A 20,303-nucleotide genomic window follows, 5' to 3' on the forward strand; every position below is an offset into this window, starting at 1 on the left:
GTATTATTTAATTAAAATGAGTCTATGGGAGATGGCCTTCCTATAATTTAGAGCTTTCTGGATAAATGGTTTCCAGTTAATAGATCCCATTCCTGTAGCGCTATTTTTGGAAGCAGTCAGTAGTTTCCACACTACTGTTTTATTTCTGGGTGAGTTAACTGCATCACTAAGTAAGATTCAAATAGATTACATCAACACCAAAAATCTTCCCCTGTAATACTATTTTTTTTTGTATGCAGTCATAGCCATAGAGTAAATAAATGGACAGCCCTGACATTCACTTGTTTTAGTCTATTCCATATAGGTTCCCTGTGTAGTAATCCTCTGCTTCCTCTGTTCCTATCCAACATAAGCAGCTACCATATTTAGTGAATATTGTTAGCGCAATGATAGGCCTGCCCATGTGGAAGCAGAAAGAAAGTAAGGAGTCTATGTTGCATATAAAATTTTATTTGGTTTCTGTTTATAGCCTAGATTTACAAGCTAATCAATTACAGTTATTTATTTTGTCTACCTGCAGCCTAAATCTATATACATCCCACAAGAAAGCAATGCTTCTGAGGATGACAACCAAGGAACCATAAAGCGATGTCCAGTGTCAGAGAGCCTAGCACGACCTGCATCTTATGTACCCCCAAGGCCTCCTCCTCCACGGTTACCTCCCCACAAGCCCAATGCTTTAGGTAAATGCCAATATATACCTTTAAAAGGCTTATTCTATATATAACAGTATTCAATGGTCTGTCTGAAAAAGAGAATATGTATCTCTAGTATAAATAAATTTAAAGCAACTGGACTTGTTTGGTAATCATTGAAGACGTTGGACCAAACAAGTCCAGTTGCTTTAAATTTATTTATACTAGATATACCATGACCTGGATGAATGAAAATCTTCATAGACAGAATATGTATCGCTTACAATTCTTTTCCAGAATTGCAGAATTACAAATAGGGTATCTTTTAGGGCAGATGCCAGGTTCAGGCTAAATTCACTTTTAGTAGAGCTTATTGGTATAGCCCAGAGTTTTTGAAAAGCATACGTGAAGCCAAGGGTTTGGTTTTTCCTAATTATAAATGTTTTATTATGTGAAACCACTTCTTAGCTTTCCATATGCTGATTAGAAACTCTGTGGAACACTGGTCTGTAGCCGTGATATGATTAGCACCTCAGCTCCTGCCTGGGTTATGAGATTCCACTAAAACCAGTATTCGAGAATAATGTAAAATTGTTATCACTATGTGACTTATTTCCCAGAGTTCCATAGCTTTTGCATACAGCGGAGGTGTCGCTTTGCAATGCACTTTATTGTTATAATTAGAATAAAGATACACATCTGTTACAAAAAAAGCAGTAATAATAAAAAACATTTCTTACCCATTTTTTTCTCCAGGCAACGGTGTGGGTTCCTTCCACCTGAATGGAGACAAGGAAATGTCTTCACTTTCACAGCAGAGTGAAAATCAGAATTCCAAGTCACTGAATTTGCCTACACGAAAAGATAAGAAAGATGTGCCGGTGGGTGTACTCTCTGTTCAGTCCGGAAGTGCACTTGAGCCACTTACTGTTGGAAATCAATATTTGCTTCTAACTGGTAGCAGATTTGTGGTTATGAAAACCGGGTGTTTCGGAAAGAGAGAAAGAGGCTGAATTCTGCCTCATTGCTTAAAGGGTTAGAATACCCTCTTGTTCGACACAAGTTCAGTGAATAGACTTATGCTAAACATATATCTGCCTTTTGTTGTAGTTGTGCAAGTTATATTTAAGGTATAATTATTTTCTTATTAAAAAAAAGCAGAGTACCTGAGTCCTATTTTTTGTGTGTAATGTTGAACAACAGTATATTTTTAAAGAATCTTTTAAAAATAACGGTTGATATCCTTTCATTTTATTTGTTTCTCTTTCCTGCTAGCATTACCTTTAATTTATTACAATACTATTAAGTCTGTGGTTATACTTCCATTGAGTGCACATAGCCTCACTTCTCTGCATGTTTACATTTATGGATAAAAGTGCAAACTGCTATTTGCTGCTACTCCATTCTCCATACACACCTATTCATACCTATATAGATGGAAACAGGGGTAAGAAATAGGTTAACCCCCACCAGTATGTATAATTGTAGACAAGCAGAGAATCATTAAACTCATTTTATGCAGTCTGTATAAAAAGACATAGATGTATTATAAACTTATAATAAATAATGTATAATAACCCAGTCCTAATATATCCATGTTTAGTTAAGGAAAAGGGAACCTGGCAACTAGAGAAAGCTTTCCACAGGCTGTAGTGAATGTAATAGAAAGACTGTGCATCACTTGGGTGCTATGTTGTGGCATTACTAAGGGAACTGATGTAGAGTTCTGGTGTAGGCTACAGTACCCATCAGTGGCAGGCATAAGGCTGAAGGATAACGTTCATTTTTGTGATAACATTCATTATTGTAACCTCAGAAGAATAATGAACTAGCACATAAAAGGAGGGGGCAACTGAAATGCAAAAGAGTTAGAAGCCCTTATGGTAATGGAATAGTTACAAAGCATTAAATGTTTCATATACCATAAACAAAAATATTTGGATTACGGTAATATTTCAATTAAAAAGGGGCATGAAATGGTTTAGGGCAACAAAGATATTTAATTCAGAATACCCAACAGCCCTCCTCACTTGTATATTGGCGCCTTGGATACAGATGAATGTAACTTCACCCTATGCTATATATGCCCCATATAGACTTTTGACCATCAGTTTTACTGGCTGATACATTAGATAGCTTCAAGAAGTGGTTGGATGGCTTTTTAGCAAGCATAGAGTTATGAAAGGTAGCTTGGGATATTTGCCTTCCTCTGGATCAACTAGCAGTTAGGAAAGGTTGTATATAGGCATTAAGGTTGAACCTGATAGACATGTCTTTTTTTTCAGCCTTACTTACTATGTATCTATGTAGGTGCCTCCCAGGCAGACATGTCACTTTCAGACATTTTATTCCCTGCCATGGCTACAAATAGAAAAGAATGGGAAAGGTTGTGCCTATGGCATACAGTGGGGGCAACAGACAGTAACCTTTACAAACAACAGAGAGTGAGCCATTGTGTCTGCTGTTGGAAGAGCATGTTCCAAGCTATTGTGTGGGAAGCTGTACATTTATAGTGCTTACTGCTTTAATATTAACCATGTTTTCTTTTCTTAGAAGCCAATTAGTAATGGACTTCCACCCACGCCTAAAGTACATGTAAGTAAGCACTTCAGGATGTGTTAACAAACTGTTAATTAAATTTCAGGCTTTTTCTGTTTATGTAATAAAACCTGTTAAAGGAATTTGGCCATTTTCTTTTTCTGAAATGACAGTTAAAGGGCCAGTAAATCCTGAAGTGAAGATGCCATTGGGGTAGCAGCCTTGTAATTCTTAAAGGGGATATAAGTCTAAAATATATAGTTTTTCCTAATGAAAGAAAAATTGATTTTGTGACACATTCCTATATTCCATAAAACTTGTTTTAAAATTATGTGTAAATGTAACTGCTACTGACAGCAGTTTGTCTGTCCCTTACTGTTCTTTGCAGGGTTGGTGTTGGTTCTGACTATTCAAACAATGTAGCAGAGGCCAGGGCCTGTGAAGGAGCTTGCAAGGCATTGTGGGAAAAAAAGCCTTGGCTGGAGGAGTGCTGACGTCTGCTACTTTGTGTCAGGAGTAGGAACCAGTAGTACAAAAAGGGACAGACAGATACTGCTTTCAGTTGCCATTGCAGTATATTGAAAAGTTTTTAGAATGACATTTTATTTAATTAGACACATTTTTAGAAAGACAGAAAAATGTAGAACCTTTATTTATTTCTGCAAAACCTCATGTAATACAGCTCTGTTGAAAATGCTGCTGGCCATATCATAGCTACATGGCACTTGTGTCCATAAGTTACTGCACCAGAGACTGTGGGGCTCATTTAACAACACTGGGCAAAATTGCACCTGGATAGTAACCTATCACAGCCAGTCAAATGTTTGCTTTAATTGTTCTGCCTGCAGCTGGCTGAAAAATGCTAATCATTGATTGGTCACTGTGTATTACCGCTATGTGCAGATTTTGCCATTGTTTATAAATTAACCCTGGTGCCCTAGAAGCAACAGGTGGGAGGAGAAAAATGCTGACAGTTTTTAAAATTAAAGGAGACCTATACGCCCAGGCGCTAAAAGCCCCTTTAACTATCATTGCCTTGACCCCCCTCACCTCTCTCTTATCGCATAGTTTTTAAGTTTAAACGCTGTCCCTATCGCTAACCCCAAGCTAAAATGCAGAATGGCGCAGCCGCTTACCTGGCCGACATCTTCTTACCGACTGAAGTCTCTTCTGGTCTCACCGCCGACACGGACCCTTGTGCATGTGCAGTTGTGTACATGCGCAAGCAGGCGGAGAGACCTGAAGAGATTTCAGTCAGTAAGAAGATGTTGCTCAGGTACACGGCTGCGCCACTCTGCATTTTTTGCAAGCAGTTAGCGATAGGGACAACGTTTAAACTTAAAAACTATGCAATAAGGGAGAGGTGAGGGGAGTCAAGGCAATGATAGTTAAATGGGCTTTTAGCGCCTGGGGGTATAGTTCTTCTTTAAGTAGAGCCGAGTAAGCATTTTGATTTTTTGTTTGTTGTAATTAAACATATGCAATTACTGTTGTCAGGAAATCTGTGAATATTTGATTGTATTTAGTGTACAGAGTGAGAATTTATATTTTTCTTTGTGTACAGATTTTGCACATGCTTATTGGTATAAATTTCTACAAATATGGGACAAATAAAAATACTTTAAATTACATCCATCCATAATGTTGCTCTGCTGCCACCCACTGGTGGCATTATTTACTACTTTGTGTTACACTTTTTTTTTTTTTTTTTAATACCTTTTTATTTTTTAGCTAGCATTGTTGCCATGTGAGAAGGCCTTGCCATTTTACCCTCTTATTACGATTATTTTAAATGATAGTCATTGGGCTGACAACTGTATTCCACTCCTACATGCATTCACAACCTGTTTCTGGAGTTCCCTATAAATTCTAACTTGCCATTTCCAAATTGCATCTCCTCCCTGTACAAACTAAAACTGCATTAAATGAATAGGGCATCTCTGCCCTTTGCATTAGCTTGGGAAATAGAGGAGCCCCACCACCTTATCACTAGCATAGAAGGAGTAGGCATATCTCTCTGGCAGGCTGCCAGCGCCCCTCTAGCAGAGATTGACAGCGGGTTATTTTTAATGCACTCCATCACAGGATCAAGAAATAAGTACATGTAGCTCAACAAAATAAATATCTCTGCACTCACACTAATAGTTTTATTCATACATGTCTGGCACAGCACACTATATTCTGTATATCAACCTGCAACAAAGAAGCACCCATTATCTACTGTGTAGCAATGTATTCAATAGTACGATGGAAGTAATTTTATAGAAGTTGTGGCTTAGTGGCTTCCTAACAGATCAGTAAAGTCTGTGCGCCCTAATAAAGTAGTTTTGCAGTGGTGCCAGTCTCCCTGTACAATAGAGCATTTAACCCTTCAATGCGGTGGTTCAAGCACCATGTATAAACACTTGCCAGCCAATAAAGCTGCAGAATTCAGCCTTTGACTAATCACACATTTTATGGAGTATGAAGATGGTAGATCCCCTTTTTGAAAACAATGAATCAGATATCAGTTGGGCAGGTAGGTCTGGGTAAAAAAAATCCTAAACCAGATAAGATTTAAAAAAAAAAAAATCATGGCTTGCAGGAAAGAGGAAGGGGGTGAGGCCAATCTGTGTTTAGCATGGCATGATACCGCTGATGGGAGTGGTGCCATTATTCAAAGATCTTACTCTTTCTGTGATGTGAAAGTGGCTCCTGTTTAACTATTCCGGAGCTAAACATTAGGGGTTTGTTGCACTTACATTAGGGGTTTGTTGCACTGACATTAGGGGTTTGTTGCATAATCTCCTTTTCATACCTCTGTGCAGGCCCAGACTAGCACTCTGTGGCTTCTGGCAAATGCCAGAGGAGCTGCTGTTTAGCTGCTATTTAGTGGGCTGTTTGGGCCTCTTTTTTTTCTATAATGCAAGGGCCTATTTTGAAACCCAGTCCTGCCTGTGTGGTAGTGCTTCTGCAAGCAAGAGCAGCAGCCTCCTTTATGTGAACTGAAACAAACCTTCCATGTCAGGGTGTTTGTATTCTGCAACATGGCACCTTTCTTATACTCTGTGCCACCTCTCCTTCACAGTCTGTTCTCTATGTTTATTGCACAACGGCTGAAAATAGATGTGTGGAAGAAATCATGGCAGCCAGTGCTCAGTCAGATAAAATGTAAAACAGGAAGAATCCTGAATTAAATGTGTCTGAGGCTTTAACGCATTCAGAGTAAGTCTCATGACAGTGTAATACAATGGTGAGAATGTTTCACACAAAACAACATCTTTGCCTCTGTTTTGACAAAGCGCATTTCCCAGCCAAGCAAGAAGATGCCAAAAATAAACTGTATCACTTTCTATGAGGCAGAAGAATAAATGAGCCATTAATTACAGTAGCAACACATTGGCATCTGATATGAACAGAACCTCAGCTCATAAGGTCAAACGTTTAAATTATAATCCCTGATTTTTTAGAAATTATGGGAAATGTTTTTGCCATTTAAAGAGTGATCCGGAAAATATCTATAAGCTCAAGTTATGTACAGGTATAGGATCCATTATCCAGAAAGCTCCAAATTACAGGAAGGCCAACTCCCATAGACTCCATTTTATTAAATTATTCTTATTTTTAAAAATGATTTTCTTTGTCTCTGTAATAATAAAACAGTTCCCTGTACTTGGTCCCTAATATTTAATTAATCTTTATTGAGACAAAACAATCCTTTTGGGTTTATTTCATGTTTAAATTATTATTTTTTTACTAGATTCAAGGTATGGAGGGATCCCTTTTCCAGAAAACCCCAGGTCCCAAGCATTTTGGATAACAGGTCCCGTACCTGTATCAGTTTTGAGACATCAAAAATCTGCCTCAAAGCAACAGCACCCCTAGAGGAAAATGAATATTATAGTTTACTATTAAAGTTATTGGTAGTCAGAACTCTTTAAACATAAGCATTGTTGTTATTTAATATAATAATATACATTGTCATGTGGCATGATTTTTATTTTACAGATGGGTGCTTGCTTTTCAAAAGTATTTAATGGCTGTCCTTTGAAGATTCATTGTGCAACCTCGTGGATAAATCCAGAGACAAGGGGTAAGTTCTTTATGTAAAGGGAAATTATGGGAAAATGTTCTAAGATAAAATTGAACCTTAGTGATTTGGGATACACAGTATCCTTAACAAAGATTAGGCAATGCCAGAATAGCCATGGAGCTGTTGGAGGAGAGAGAAAATTAATCCTATTTCCCCAAGACATATCATTTAATGTAGTATTTTGCTATTGAGGGAATAGCATATTTATAATCATATTTTTTTTCCTCTCAGATCAATACTTGATATTTGGCGCAGAGGAGGGTATTTACACCTTGAATCTGAACGAGCTGCACGAAACATCAATGGAACAGGTATAAACATGGCTTTTTTATGATGCAGACTGTACAGCAATAATCCTTAACCAGTGGCTTGAGTGCAACATGCTGCTCACCAACTCCTTGGATGTTGCTCCCAGGGGACTTAAAGTGGGTGCTTTTTTTTTTTTTTTTTTTTTTTTTTTTTTTAAATTTCAGGTTTGGAGGCAAGTTTTGGTTGCATTAAAACCATGTGTACTGCCAAACAGAGCCTCCTGTAGGCTGCCAGTTCATATAGAGGTTACTAAATAGCCAGTTATAGCCCTTATTTGGCACCCCCAGGACTTTTTTTTAATGCTGGTGTTGCTTCCTGACTGAATGTGGCTCACGTGTAAAAAGAGTTGGGGACCCCTGCTGTGCAGTAGCAAAGCCTTCCTTTACTTTGGATGCATGCTTATTAGAGATTTACATTAGCCTTCATTAGGCACGCAGTGGTCATAAGCCTTAAGTCTTTCCATTTAATCTTGACCTTTGATTCTGGAACAAAACTACATTTACTCACATTGGCTCTTTGCACAGACCCAATAGGGGTTTTTCACAAAATAGAATCTGGCATGTAATGTTTCCTGCCAGCAACACAGGCTTTAAGCTGTTCAGCTGCATTACTCCCAAGGTCCTTGCTTTTCACCTTGCAAGCACTATTTTGATGTTTGATTAGTGCATTGTACCACTTCCTCCTTTTGATGAGTCAAGTAATATATTAATGTGCCCATAAACCAAATGTACAGTTTTAAATTGGTCCTGGTGTAATATATTCATGACCTGTCCTGCTTTTATTTCTTTAGCTTTTTCCAAGGAGGTGTACCTGGCTGTATGTTATGAATAACTGCCTGCTCTCTATATCGGGTACGATAAGTATTGTCTTGCATTGTTTTGATGTAAAAGTACAAGTTTTACCAACTAAAATGTTTGTATTGTTCATATCTGTCTCTTAAACATACTCTTTTGTACATGGAATGTTTTATTCCTGTTGGTGTGTATAGACTCATGACTGACCTTTAAACCTTGTTTTTCACTAATTAAGTAATAAAAAAAATACTGTATATTGAATAGCTTATTTATTATTAGTTTTGCAAATGGAGGCATTACAGGGCTCCAGGTTGCCACATGGCTGCTTGCATAGCTACAGGGGCACATGTTTTGCATTTAACAGGAGATTAAATTCCGTTACAGATGCTGGGGAATAAAACATTAAAGTATATGTGTAAGAAGCTCTTTTATATTTTTGGGATCACTGGTCACCATTTCACAACCACAAAATTTTCCACTACATTTATTGTGGGTTATTGAAAAGGAACCAATTTAAATGAAACAACACACTTCTCTTGCCCTTTTCCATTGTTTTCAAAGCTTGCATTTTCTGTCCAGTGAAGGCAAGGTGAGGCTCACATCCAAAGCCACCATAACACTTTCCTTTTCTCAGCCCACCCTGTCTGTGATCACAGCCCAGCTCTCTCTGACCTCTAAATAAACATCCCTAGGGTGCTTGTACTGAATGTCCTGCACTATAAGCATCAGTTTTTGGCTTACATTACAAATTATAAATTTCCCCAACTCCTTTCTACAGTAAACAGTAATAACTATTATTATTGTTTACTTGAAAAGGAAGGAAGCAAATGGCAGTCAACTGACAGGCCCATGATTCCCCGCTGCCAGCAGCTCATGCACAGTGATGCTCTAAAGCTGGCCATACACGCACCTTCGTACTATATTCGGTGCGTATATGGTGACTCAGTGAGGCGACCAATATCGCAGAAGGCTGTGGATATCGGTCAACTCGCCGATCCGGCGGGTTAAAAGATTTTGATCTGGTGCCATTGAAGGCGCCTGAGCAAAATCTACCTTCAGGGCTGAATCGGCAGAAGGAGGTAGAAATCCTATTGTTTCTACTTCCATATCTGACGATTCAGCCCTGAACGTCTGTGGAGGGTGGGAACAATCTTCGTGCAAAAATCGCCATGTGTGTGGCCACCTTAATTCCTGCACCCCTGCAACCAAAGTTGCACTGCTACTGTGCTTCACCACTTACCAAACAGACAGGCTGCCACTTACTCCTGCCTTTGTAGCACAGGTCATATGCAAGGAAGGAGCAAGCAGCAAAATGGATTGTAGTATAGTTCCTATATGATACTATACCTCTGGTGACAGCTACCCTTTAAGCTGAAATGTGTTAGACTTATATTTACATTTTGGACTTGATACCATCCCTTTAATGCGAATTACCTTAAAGATTCTGCAGTAGATCCAAGTGCAGGTCTTCATTTACCAGTGTAACCACAAAGCATTGGATAAAGGGCCACAGCAGGGAGGAAGGAGCTAGTCTTTTTCCAAACACTGAGCAGGGTATTTGGGAACTTTTGTAGGTACTGCTCAGCAGCTGTTTATTGCTAATCGAGTGATAGAATCGGTTCTTATAGCATTAGGGTGGCTAAACAAGAGTGCCAGTCCTGAAGTATCATGGCTCCCATAAGCACATGTAGGAATTCTGCAAGCTGAACAGTAGATTGAATTAAGTTTAAATAATCCAGTATAGCCTACAGAATGAGTGATATGATTCTACAGGGGTTGGCCAATGCTGGCTTTCCAGTATTTGTCTACATTTAATTCTTGAATCAATTCTTGGCAAAATAGCAATCTTCTTCCTCCCTTTTTAAATTTTATGGCTGTCTGTAGCATAACTAATCAAGCACCAGCCTATGGTATAACAATATGGTTATCGTGCTGATGCAGTGCATACTAATGTCAGAATATTGTTTGTTTGTTTTTTTAATTACTATTCCACAGGTAAAGCATCTCAACTCTATTCCCATAACCTCCCTGGGATTTTTGATTATGCAAGACAAATGCAGAAACTCCCCGTTTCGATCCCAGCACATAAGCTTCCTGACAGGATCCTGCCTAGGTGGGTGCATGATGGGTCTCTCTGTATGAAGTGCTTCTGTATGTCTTCTTTTTTCAGGGATCCCTGCATTAATCTGATGTATACAGGCCAGTGTGTAGGCCAGGACTAGATTATCCAAAGGTTAACCCCCATAACCCTGTATGTGGAATTTTCTCATAGACACTCACTGCTGTGTGGTGCAGCTGGGATAATGCCTCTATGCATTTTATATCAGATGTGTGTTGTGTACCCTAAAGCTAACACCCTTCCTGAAAAGCCATGTTCCCAGTCTGTTCAGTACTGATAGTATAATCACATGACATAATAATTGGAAGTCTTTGGGAAGCATTAGATGATTTTTTTGGGGAGAGGCAGAGGAAGAAGAGGTAGAACCCTTATTTTTAGGTGATATAGAAAGTATGAGATAAGTATTATACATTATTTCCTTTATATTTACAATGCACAGATAGAAAAAGCATATATTATTTAAAGGGTTGCTATGCTTTTAACAAGATTAAATGTATTTCTTCAGAGAAAGACAGGCATATTTATGGTAATATGTATAGTGTACAAAAGAAATTTCAGATTTCATTTATTATCCTTATTTGTGTTCCTTTCCTCGTACTTCCTGAACTTTTACTTCCCTAATAAGAGCTCAGTACTGAAGGAATTTAACCACCCTTTATTGCCTTTATGATTCATAAATATATAGAATATAATAACTGCCCCTCAAGCAAAAGGCTGTTTTGTAACTTTATTTCAGTTTCATCTTTCTGCCATATTCATCTTCTGTATGATTCCCTACTTACAAATTATTCCTTAAAACATCTCAAATAAAGACATTGGAATTGGTTTAATTTGATTTAGAGCAATGCAGTTAATAGTAGCAACCAACCAGAAAAATGGTAGTATCTTTGCTTGGCCTCCATTCAGTAGGTTTGAAGCACTGTTGGGTCATATGCCAACACTGGGCAAATATGCACCTGGGCAGTATTGTTCTGCTTCCGGCTGGTAGAACAAAAGTTATTAGCGATTAATTTCTATGGGTTACTACCCAGGTGGAAATGTGCCCAGTGTTGGAAAGGTGCCCATGTTTTTTTGCAGTGAGAGACACTTAATTCCAAATATATGAGTAGTATGCCTATTGTTCTCTCAGGAGGCATAATAGGTACATGCAGGGAGTTATTCTATCTGATAATTATGTTACTATTAAATATCGTCACTCAGGGCCCAAAAAATCTCATATTTTGTGGAAGGCTTTCTAAACTGAAACCAGATATTGTGAAAAGCCTAATGAACCTGTTTGTGTACCAGAGAGTGTGATTATGGGCAAAGTATCACACCACTAAGAGAAAACAGAATAAATCCTGTACATTTTGTTTAGTTACAGAATCCTTTACTAAATACACACTGCCCATTGATTTACTGTGCTAGGGAGGATTGAACAAACTCCAGTGCATTCTCCTGCACAACACAAGTTATAGCTTAGCCAATATGAATATTGATCTGTGGGCTCAGTCCATTGTATTTATCAGGATATATTGTACTGTGCATTCATGTTCTGTTATGTTTCACTCTTGTTCTGCAGGAAGTTTGCCGTTTCCACAAAAATCCCTGATACAAAATGGTGTCAGAAGTGCTGTGTTGGTAAGCATTGCAGCAGATGTACAAGGATCACAGAATAGTAGGCCCTGTGCATAAGGGGCTTAAATATAAAAATCCACTACATATATCAGTTGCTTGCTTTCATTAGGGTTGCCAATATTCTTATCAGAAATTCCTTGCCAGTTTGCTAGGGAAGAGAACAGGCCTGTGAGTTGGTGGGGTAATGATGCAAAAGGGGTGAGGTGATGATACAAAAGACAGATCAGGCCCAGTGGTGAGTTGGGCAGAGGGGTAGGAGAGGAGAGGGCTGGGGGCAGAAATTAGGTAATTATACATTTTGCCGCTATAAGGAATAGTTGGGGTCTGTATTAATATCAATGTGCTGCTGTTTGCATGAGTAATTTGTAGTGAATAATATCAATATAATATCAGTCCCTTAGTAATATGCTACACTGGCTGCCGATATTGCTCTTATGTCATTAATGCGTGTCTCTCTTCCTACATATTTGCAGTAAGAAATCCTTATACAAGCCATAAATACCTGTGTGGAGCTCTGCAGTCCAGCATCGTATTATTAGAGTGGGTTGAACCGATGCAAAAATTCATGTTAATCAAGGTTGGTACAAGTCTCATTCTCATGCAGGTCAAACAGAGCAACTATTTAATAAAACGGCCAAAGGGGAAGTTCACCTAAGAATTAGTGTTTACACATTGTAGACTATAGTAATGTTGGTATCTTTGCAACTGGCATTTGTTTGTGCCAATTTTATTTCACTTTAAAATTGTTTACTGCCAGACATTGGCTGAATTTTAGAATGAGTAAGAAACTGCATAGAGAAGGAAAGAGAAGTGCTAAAAAATTAAAATCAGTCACAGTTAGCCTGGCTACTGGAATAGACCTTGTTGTATTTACTGTCATGGATTTGCTTATACCAGGCAATGCATTAAGGAGAAATATTATTGAAAATATGGACATTCTATAATAAATAAATATATCAGTATCTTCCGCTAATAATTCCGTAAAGTAGGCTTTTTGCTCTCTCCTGTGTGCCCCGCTGTTTATCCAGACACTTCTGTATAGTGAGGGGAGCACAGAATATAAGTGAATGAGTGGCCGGTTCCCATGCTTGTTTGGGAGGATAAATGACTTGGCTGTTTCCTGGCTAAACACCATGGCGCACCTAATTCTACAGTCATTGGGTACTGACAATAAAACAGAGGAAAACTCTCAGGCATGAAATTAAAGATCTGAACTACCAAATATATAATCCAATATAGTGTTACATTAGGTTAGATGGGTATGGCTTTTCTTTAGGCTGATATCATGACAATCTGAGCGCTCTGTATTGGATTTCATAGAGAGGCTTCCGCAAAGCACGCTTCTGGGACACAGAGATCATTTGCATAGTTCCACCTGCAGTCCCATGGCACAGTGGGTTGGCTTTGCTCATTTTGACTTAGTCTTACGTAGATGTAAACCCATGTCAGCAGTCAGCTGAACCAGGGCAGTCAAACTTCAGGCCAGATATAGCCCTCCCAATAGATTTTTAAGCCCCCTACCACCACCGCCACCTGCTGATGGGCTTTATAGACTGCTGACTAGGATACAATCACTCAACATAATCCGGGCCACAAACATGTAGCATCAAGGGAGTTTTAGCTTCTCTGCCACCATGAGGAAGCTAAAGTGATGCGGCCCCCCTCACCCCCTTTCCAATTAACTTTCAGTGGGCTCAGGGGAGCCACATTAAAAGTGCAGAGCGTGCAAGTGCACTAGTAGAGCTGAAATTCTGATTTAAAAAGTTACCAGGAGCTGATTTTTTTGTTCTCTTTGTTTTTATTTCAAAATTGTCTGCATTGCAACATAAATTGTAACCTTCAAGGTTTATAATAGGAGAGGGGTGGGGAAGGAACAAACATCAAGTTACTGGGTCAGATAGAAAAAGCTTTGTCATCCACTTAATTGGTTGCCACTGTTTAAATGTAACACATAAAGCTTTCAGATTGGACAGTAATTCCCCCATTGAGGGAAACAGGAGACCTGCTTGATAGAGAATCCAGTGGCTTTTTGCTGCCCCCAGTAACCTGTAGGGACCTGTTGCCTGAGGCAAGTTTCTCAACTTGCCTCATGGCTGGAGCACCCCTATGTCAGTGAATTGTCCTACCACATAGGAAAAGGTTTGACAGCACTGAACTTGCTCTTCAACATAAACCCCTTAAAGCTTATACAAGGGGATGCACCTCTGGTCCAGGTGGTCTTCTGCATTAAAATGTACAATTGACCAAAAACAGCCTGATGCAGCTGTATCAGACAGGTTCCATAAAAGACAGCATGGGTGGTTTCAGAAGAGTTTTTGTTTGTTGTGGAATAAACCCCAATACAGGGCTGATCTGTGCAGGTGCTATAATTATCAATGTTGTTTTTGCCCAAGAATTTACCCTTGGAAATGAGTAAGTCAGGATAATCTTTTATTAAAGGGTGCAGTTGTTTCTAAACCTTTCATGGGTGAATAGCATTTGCTGCCAGGCTCTGACTGAAGGTTTCTCTTGTCCCCAGCACATTGACTTCCCATTGCCCTGTCCTCTCATGCTGCTGGAGATGCTTGTTGTCCCTGAACATGAATACCCCTTGGTCTGTGTTAGTGTCAGCAAAGGGACTGATTTCAACCAAGTAGTGCGGTTTGAGACGGTCAATCCGAACTCTACCTCATCATGGTTCACAGAAACAGGTCAGTGCACTCTTAGAATAGGCAAACAGCTCCCATGCTGTGCATTGTTTTTGACTCATTGTGTTACACCCACAATTTATGTTAGTCAAGTGTCATTGAATTGTGTTTCCTGGTCTTTTTGTTGATAGATACTCCGCAGTCAGGTGTTGTACATGTGACACAGCTGGAGCGAGACACCATTCTTGTCTGCCTGGACCGTAAGTTACATAAATGCTCGATTTGCCTTGTCTTTGGTGTAAGCCTGTAAAGCTTTGCTGGATCCACTGCAAGTAGATAAAGTAGTAAATGAAATAAGTCCTATCCTATATGGTGGTACAGACTGGCTATTTTTTCTGGGTAATTGCCATGTCATCGCTACTTTTATTTATTTTTCTTAAGTCATTGGCCATTTTTCATCAAACAGAATAATATCATGTTTTCTGTTTGTTTAGAAAATCTGGTACAAAATTGGGAGGTTAGAAAAAGTTCAGTTTGTAGCAATGGTGAGGTGCAAATCGATTGGCTGTGGGTTTTTATAGTTTACAGCGACCAAAGTTATTGATAATTAAGTTCTTAACCTTTAGCCATGGATTTTTTTTTTTGTTCTGGGCATAAATGATGTTCATGAGCCAAGAGATACAAGATGAGTTATACATCTAAGGCTCACTTCTAATATGTGTCCACTTATTTTTATTTCAGGTTGTATAAAGATTGTAAATCTTCAGGGAAGACTGAAATCTAGCCGCAAGTTGTCTTCAGAACTTACATTTGATTTTCAAATAGAATCCATAGGTAGGTAAAAAATAATCTCAATTGTTCTTCCCCTTGTACAGTGGGACGCTACATAAGGGTAATTTAGAGAATTATAAAAGTTTTTTCTTTGTTACTTTCAGGAACGTCCTTGCCAACATAAATAATAAAGGCCATGGTACATTGAATGTTTGTACTATATATTATATATATATTTCCATCAACAGAGAGATGCTTGTCCCCACTCAGGCTGCCTGCCGTGGGCTTAAATGAACCTCTTTGAGATCAAATCCAACATCCACCATTAGTGAGAGGCAGATACTATTCAGTGGCATATGGTCTGAGAGCTGACAGAAGTTCTTCCCCAGTGTATTTCCAGTGGTAGAGCAAATTACCTTGTGTGTCATGAGCCTTAGTTCTCTGTCTGAGTGCAAAGAATGTTCTTATCTTTAGCAATGGTCTACAAATGGTCTATATAGAGTAGCCAACCAATGGCTAATTTGTACAAATGCAGACAGAGATCTGGGTTATCAAATCAGATTATCTGACTGTAAAGAAGCACTTGCCCCTGTATCTTGCATAGCTGTGTAGGTAAGAGAGGTATACTTTGTTCCAGTCGCTGCTCACAAAAAGCTGGTAATGCTTATGTGTGATCAGCCATCCAAGTACTTATTGCAGTGGGCACAACATTGCTTATCTGCCCATGTATGGGCATCGCCATCAGGCCTACCAGACCGATATCTGGCTGGTCTTAAGTCTGACAGCATCTATGCCTGCCGTTTTAATTAGATCATTTGGCACTAGGGCCAAACGATCAAATTAACCCAATATCTCTCAGCTTCAGTTACACAATAAAAAGCCTGGAGCAAAGGAATTGAAATGCTTTTCATATGATGAAGGTAGGATCATTTTTAATAAGTAGCACTTAAAAACCTCATTGTAGCATATAAAGGTTTTATTCTCTTGAAAACGCCTTACCCCAGTTTAATAGTGCGTGATCCAATATCTCTTTTCCTAGTTTGCCTACAGGACAGTGTTCTGGCTTTCTGGAAGCATGGCATGCAGGGCAGAAGCTTTCGATCAAATGAAGTAAGTCTTAAATTCAGACTGTTTGAATGTTCCTCATCAACTGCCATCCGTACAATACTGGTGTTTTGAAATATAATCCATCATAAAAATGTGTGACATCAGTCAGAGCTCTTAATGAACTTAATATTATTTGGAGACAATTATATTCAGATCTTTGAATAATTTTGATACCAAGTTATGTTTTCAAACTGGCCTGACCCCAGAACAGACAGATATCCACAGTACATAGATATTGGTGTGGGGGTCTGCGGGCCATAATACATGTACCAAAAATTGTAATGTAAGGAACAGGGTGGCCTTCCTGTTGTTCATGTCCAGTCTGAGGTGATCTGATATGAACTACTGATATTATCTTTTTTTTCAGATCACACAGGAAATCTCAGATAGCACACGGATATTCCGACTTCTTGGTTCAGACAGGTAACTTACATGATGAATTGCATTTGCCTGATACATAGTACTCTCCTCGTCACTTAAGGGTATCATACTGTGTAAAAAGTGAAGTGAAACTTTACCGGTGATGTTGCTCATAGCAGCCAATCGGATGCTTTGCTTTGGTTTTCTAACTGTTGAAATCTAATTGCTGATTGGTTGCCCTTGGCAACATCAATGGTAATGCTTCACTCCACTTTTTGCACAGCATGATAAATATACCCCGTAATGTATTATCTAATGCCTCTTTCACTCTCAGTCAGTCATTAGAACAAGCAGCTTTCTCATCTGTAAATGTGTGCATTAGATGCACTCTAAGTATTGGGAGCTATGGTTTTGTATGCATTGGTGCTGGTAGGTGCTCACAGTTTGTACAAGGCAGCTCTGACGAAAAGCTGAAACAATTAATGCCAACTTCTCCAGCACCATAAAAGTTGCCTATTAGCATATATTCCATTATATTGTGGTTACCTATTGCCTTCCAGAGAGCATATATTTATGGCCCACGCAGAATCTCCAAATGCTAAAAATAAAAGTCCTCATTTATTATACACAGGGCAGGGAACAAAGTGCTAAAAGCAGGAACAGGGCACCATATTTGTGGACATCTTCAACATTACAGCTCTTTGCACTCCCAGCTGTTCCTCCCTGTGAGTGCAGCACTGTCTGCATTTGTCAGTTCTGTATTCACAAGGTAATGAGCCCTAAAATTTGTAGCAGACGTTTGCAAAGGAAAGAAGATAATGTGGCAGTGAGAGTGCTACGCTCATAGCAACAAGTGATCCCCAACTAATTGAATAGTTTAGCAAATAAGATTTTGAACTGACTATTCCTCTTTTTTTATAGGGTTGTTGTTTTGGAAAGCCGGCCAACTGACAACCCTACAGCCAACAGCAACCTATACATTCTGGCAGGCCATGAGAACAGCTACTGAAAACCTCATTGCTCAGCCAGACATCACCAGAGGACACACTACACCTGCCATGTTACCACAACCTGCAACGTCAGACCACAGCATCTAGTGGCTACGTTTTCTAGAGATATAAATATATAAATAATTTATTGTGGCATGAAACAAAGATAAGGAAATTGTTATGACATGGTGTGGATTTTTTTCTTAAACTCCTCCACACAAGTGCTGTGGTCACAAATATGTAAACTTTGTACATACAGGTAGTATTGCCCCCCCCCCCCCAACACGCCTGCTGTGGCTGTAACTCCAGTCATACTCGAATCACTCACATAGATAGTGATCCTTTTATGACATACAAGTGTCTTAATTGTACAGATGTAAAGGTTGTGAGATCGGAAAGCAGATTTGCGCTGGCGGGTTCAACATTCTGAGAGGTGTGCCCCTTCCTCAGGATGAAACAGCCACTTGCAAAGGAACCCCTTTATTAACACTATTGGATTTTTTTATTCAATGTAATTAATTTAGTAAGGCCAATATACATTTTTGTATAATGTAATAAGAACTTTAATCTATAGATAAGTTGTAAGCATTTTTATGACACACTTAACTTTAATGCAAGTACACTGGTGTTTCTATTTGCACAAGATATTGTCATGTGATGTATTGTGTCACAGGGTTAACAGGTGACTACTGTGAAAATGCATTGGCTTTAGGTTACTAATATTTTTTTTTAGTTTGCTTGCTTCTGTTGTATTATGTTTGGAGGAAGGCACATTACCTTAAACTGTATTGTGTGAGCATATGTGTATGTTGGTGTCTGTACATGTGCGTGAGTCTGTGTGTGTATATATAGATCGGTATATATATGTACACAGACCAGCAGTTCACTGGCTCACGTAAATATATAGTAAGAAATCTAGCTTTGGTGCGCAAAATCCACTGCTCCAAGCAGCCGTAGGTTCCTGGCAAATATAAGCTGCACTTTGAATCCCCCTTTCCCCAGGTTCCCGAACACCAAAGCTTGTTAAATATTGTGTGTGTACTAGCGCAATGGCAAAGCCAAGTGTTTAATATGAAGCACGTATGGCCACAAGCTTACCATTAATGGACACATAACATTTCAGCCACACACTGAACAACCTAGACATTCCTCTTTTTTATATGTGTTTTTCATGAATACTGTGTCTGTGCTTTTTTGTTTTCTTTTTGCCTTATTTTCATCCATTGCGATGCCTGTGACAGTGCGGCCAAAATAATTTAGGTACTACCTCATGCAAATAGACTAAAGGAGATTACACATTAAAGATGCTGTTTTGTTTTTTTATGGAAGTGCCAAGATCAGCCCCTCGAGGGCACAGTTTTATACTTTACTATGAAGTAGCCTATCATCCATTTCAGTGACAGACGGAATCAGTCCCATCCCAGACTGCAGATTCTTCCAATTAAATAGACTCCCCTTTCTCAGTGCTTATGCTAAATAGTTCATATACAGTAAAGGGATTTTAGCTTTTTTTCTCTTAATTGTAATTGTCTACCACTAAATGTATATTATCTTAGAGCCAGGTATTTTAATTGCCAGAAATGCCTGTTTTATAGGAAGAACCTGAAATCTCATGTTTCTGTTACGTATTCATACAGATCAATTTACTAGTTGTACAGACCTGTTTCCTTTCCAGAGAATCTGTGCAGCGCCCTCCATGGAAAGCAGAGGGAATTCAAGTCCAAGAAACCATCATGGCAGGACTGGATGACTTAACCAGCCTAAGGGGTGGGAGGGAAATTGTCCCACGAGTCAGAAATAGACTATAATAGTTTTCTTTCAATGTGAGAAATAGGGTATGTCTGTGTAAATTAATATTTATATTTCTGAAATTTCAGAAAGTGTTTATGCACCTTTTTTACATAAGCCCAACTGAATGAAGTCATGTCTGAAAGGGAGGGTAGTATATTGTCCATGTAATAAAAGCACCTTGTCTCATTTATGTGGCACTGTCATATACTGTAAGCTAAGCCGTATTGTGGTACAGACATTGTTTTAAATTCTAACATATGTAAGGAGACATGCAATTGGTTACATATGTCCCTGTATACCATTGCAGTAATGCAAAGCAACCCAACATTTGTGTACATTGTTGTGATTGGAATTGACTAGAAGTTTAAAGGGATTGTTCACCTTTGTACAACATTCTACAACAATCTAACAGTTTACATTAGCACAATAATATAAGAATAATCTTTTCCATATACATAGTTAACAAAAAATGTGCAGCTGAAGCAGGGTAGTTTGACCCCCCCAAGGTGCCCCTGCCGGCCGCGCCCCCTAACCCCCATCCCACCAACAGGGGCCCCGGCCTCCGGCCAACATC

The 20,303-nt window shown here is 39.0% G+C and overlaps 1 protein-coding gene across 8 annotated transcripts in view; it reads left to right on the top strand.

Annotated features, from left to right (window-relative positions):
• map4k3 (mitogen-activated protein kinase kinase kinase kinase 3) overlaps positions 1-19,915 on the top strand; it is a 136,164-nt gene extending 116,249 nt beyond the window's left edge. For 7 of the 8 annotated variants that reach the window (XM_012962784.3, XM_012962785.3, XM_031901554.1 and 4 more), the window contains 15 exons: positions 521-683; positions 1,392-1,516; positions 3,189-3,230; positions 7,161-7,245; positions 7,477-7,556; positions 8,345-8,405; positions 10,344-10,461; positions 12,029-12,087; positions 12,558-12,661; positions 14,603-14,774; positions 14,903-14,971; positions 15,453-15,545; positions 16,522-16,592; positions 16,957-17,012; positions 17,871-19,915. In XM_012962784.3, coding sequence (XP_012818238.1) covers positions 521-683; positions 1,392-1,516; positions 3,189-3,230; positions 7,161-7,245; positions 7,477-7,556; positions 8,345-8,405; positions 10,344-10,461; positions 12,029-12,087; positions 12,558-12,661; positions 14,603-14,774; positions 14,903-14,971; positions 15,453-15,545; positions 16,522-16,592; positions 16,957-17,012; positions 17,871-17,958 — 1,386 coding nt within the window. In that variant the 3' untranslated portion in view covers positions 17,959-19,915. The remainder of the gene's footprint in view (positions 1-520; positions 684-1,391; positions 1,517-3,188; positions 3,231-7,160; positions 7,246-7,476; positions 7,557-8,344; positions 8,406-10,343; positions 10,462-12,028; positions 12,088-12,557; positions 12,662-14,602; positions 14,775-14,902; positions 14,972-15,452; positions 15,546-16,521; positions 16,593-16,956; positions 17,013-17,870) is intronic. The other variant, NM_001130347.1, reaches the window with a different exon arrangement.
• The last annotated feature ends 388 nt before the right edge of the window (positions 19,916-20,303 follow it).

Source organism: Xenopus tropicalis, chromosome 5 (genome assembly GCF_000004195.4).
Source record: "Xenopus tropicalis strain Nigerian chromosome 5, UCB_Xtro_10.0, whole genome shotgun sequence".
Lineage (NCBI taxonomy): Eukaryota > Metazoa > Chordata > Amphibia > Anura > Pipidae > Xenopus > Xenopus tropicalis.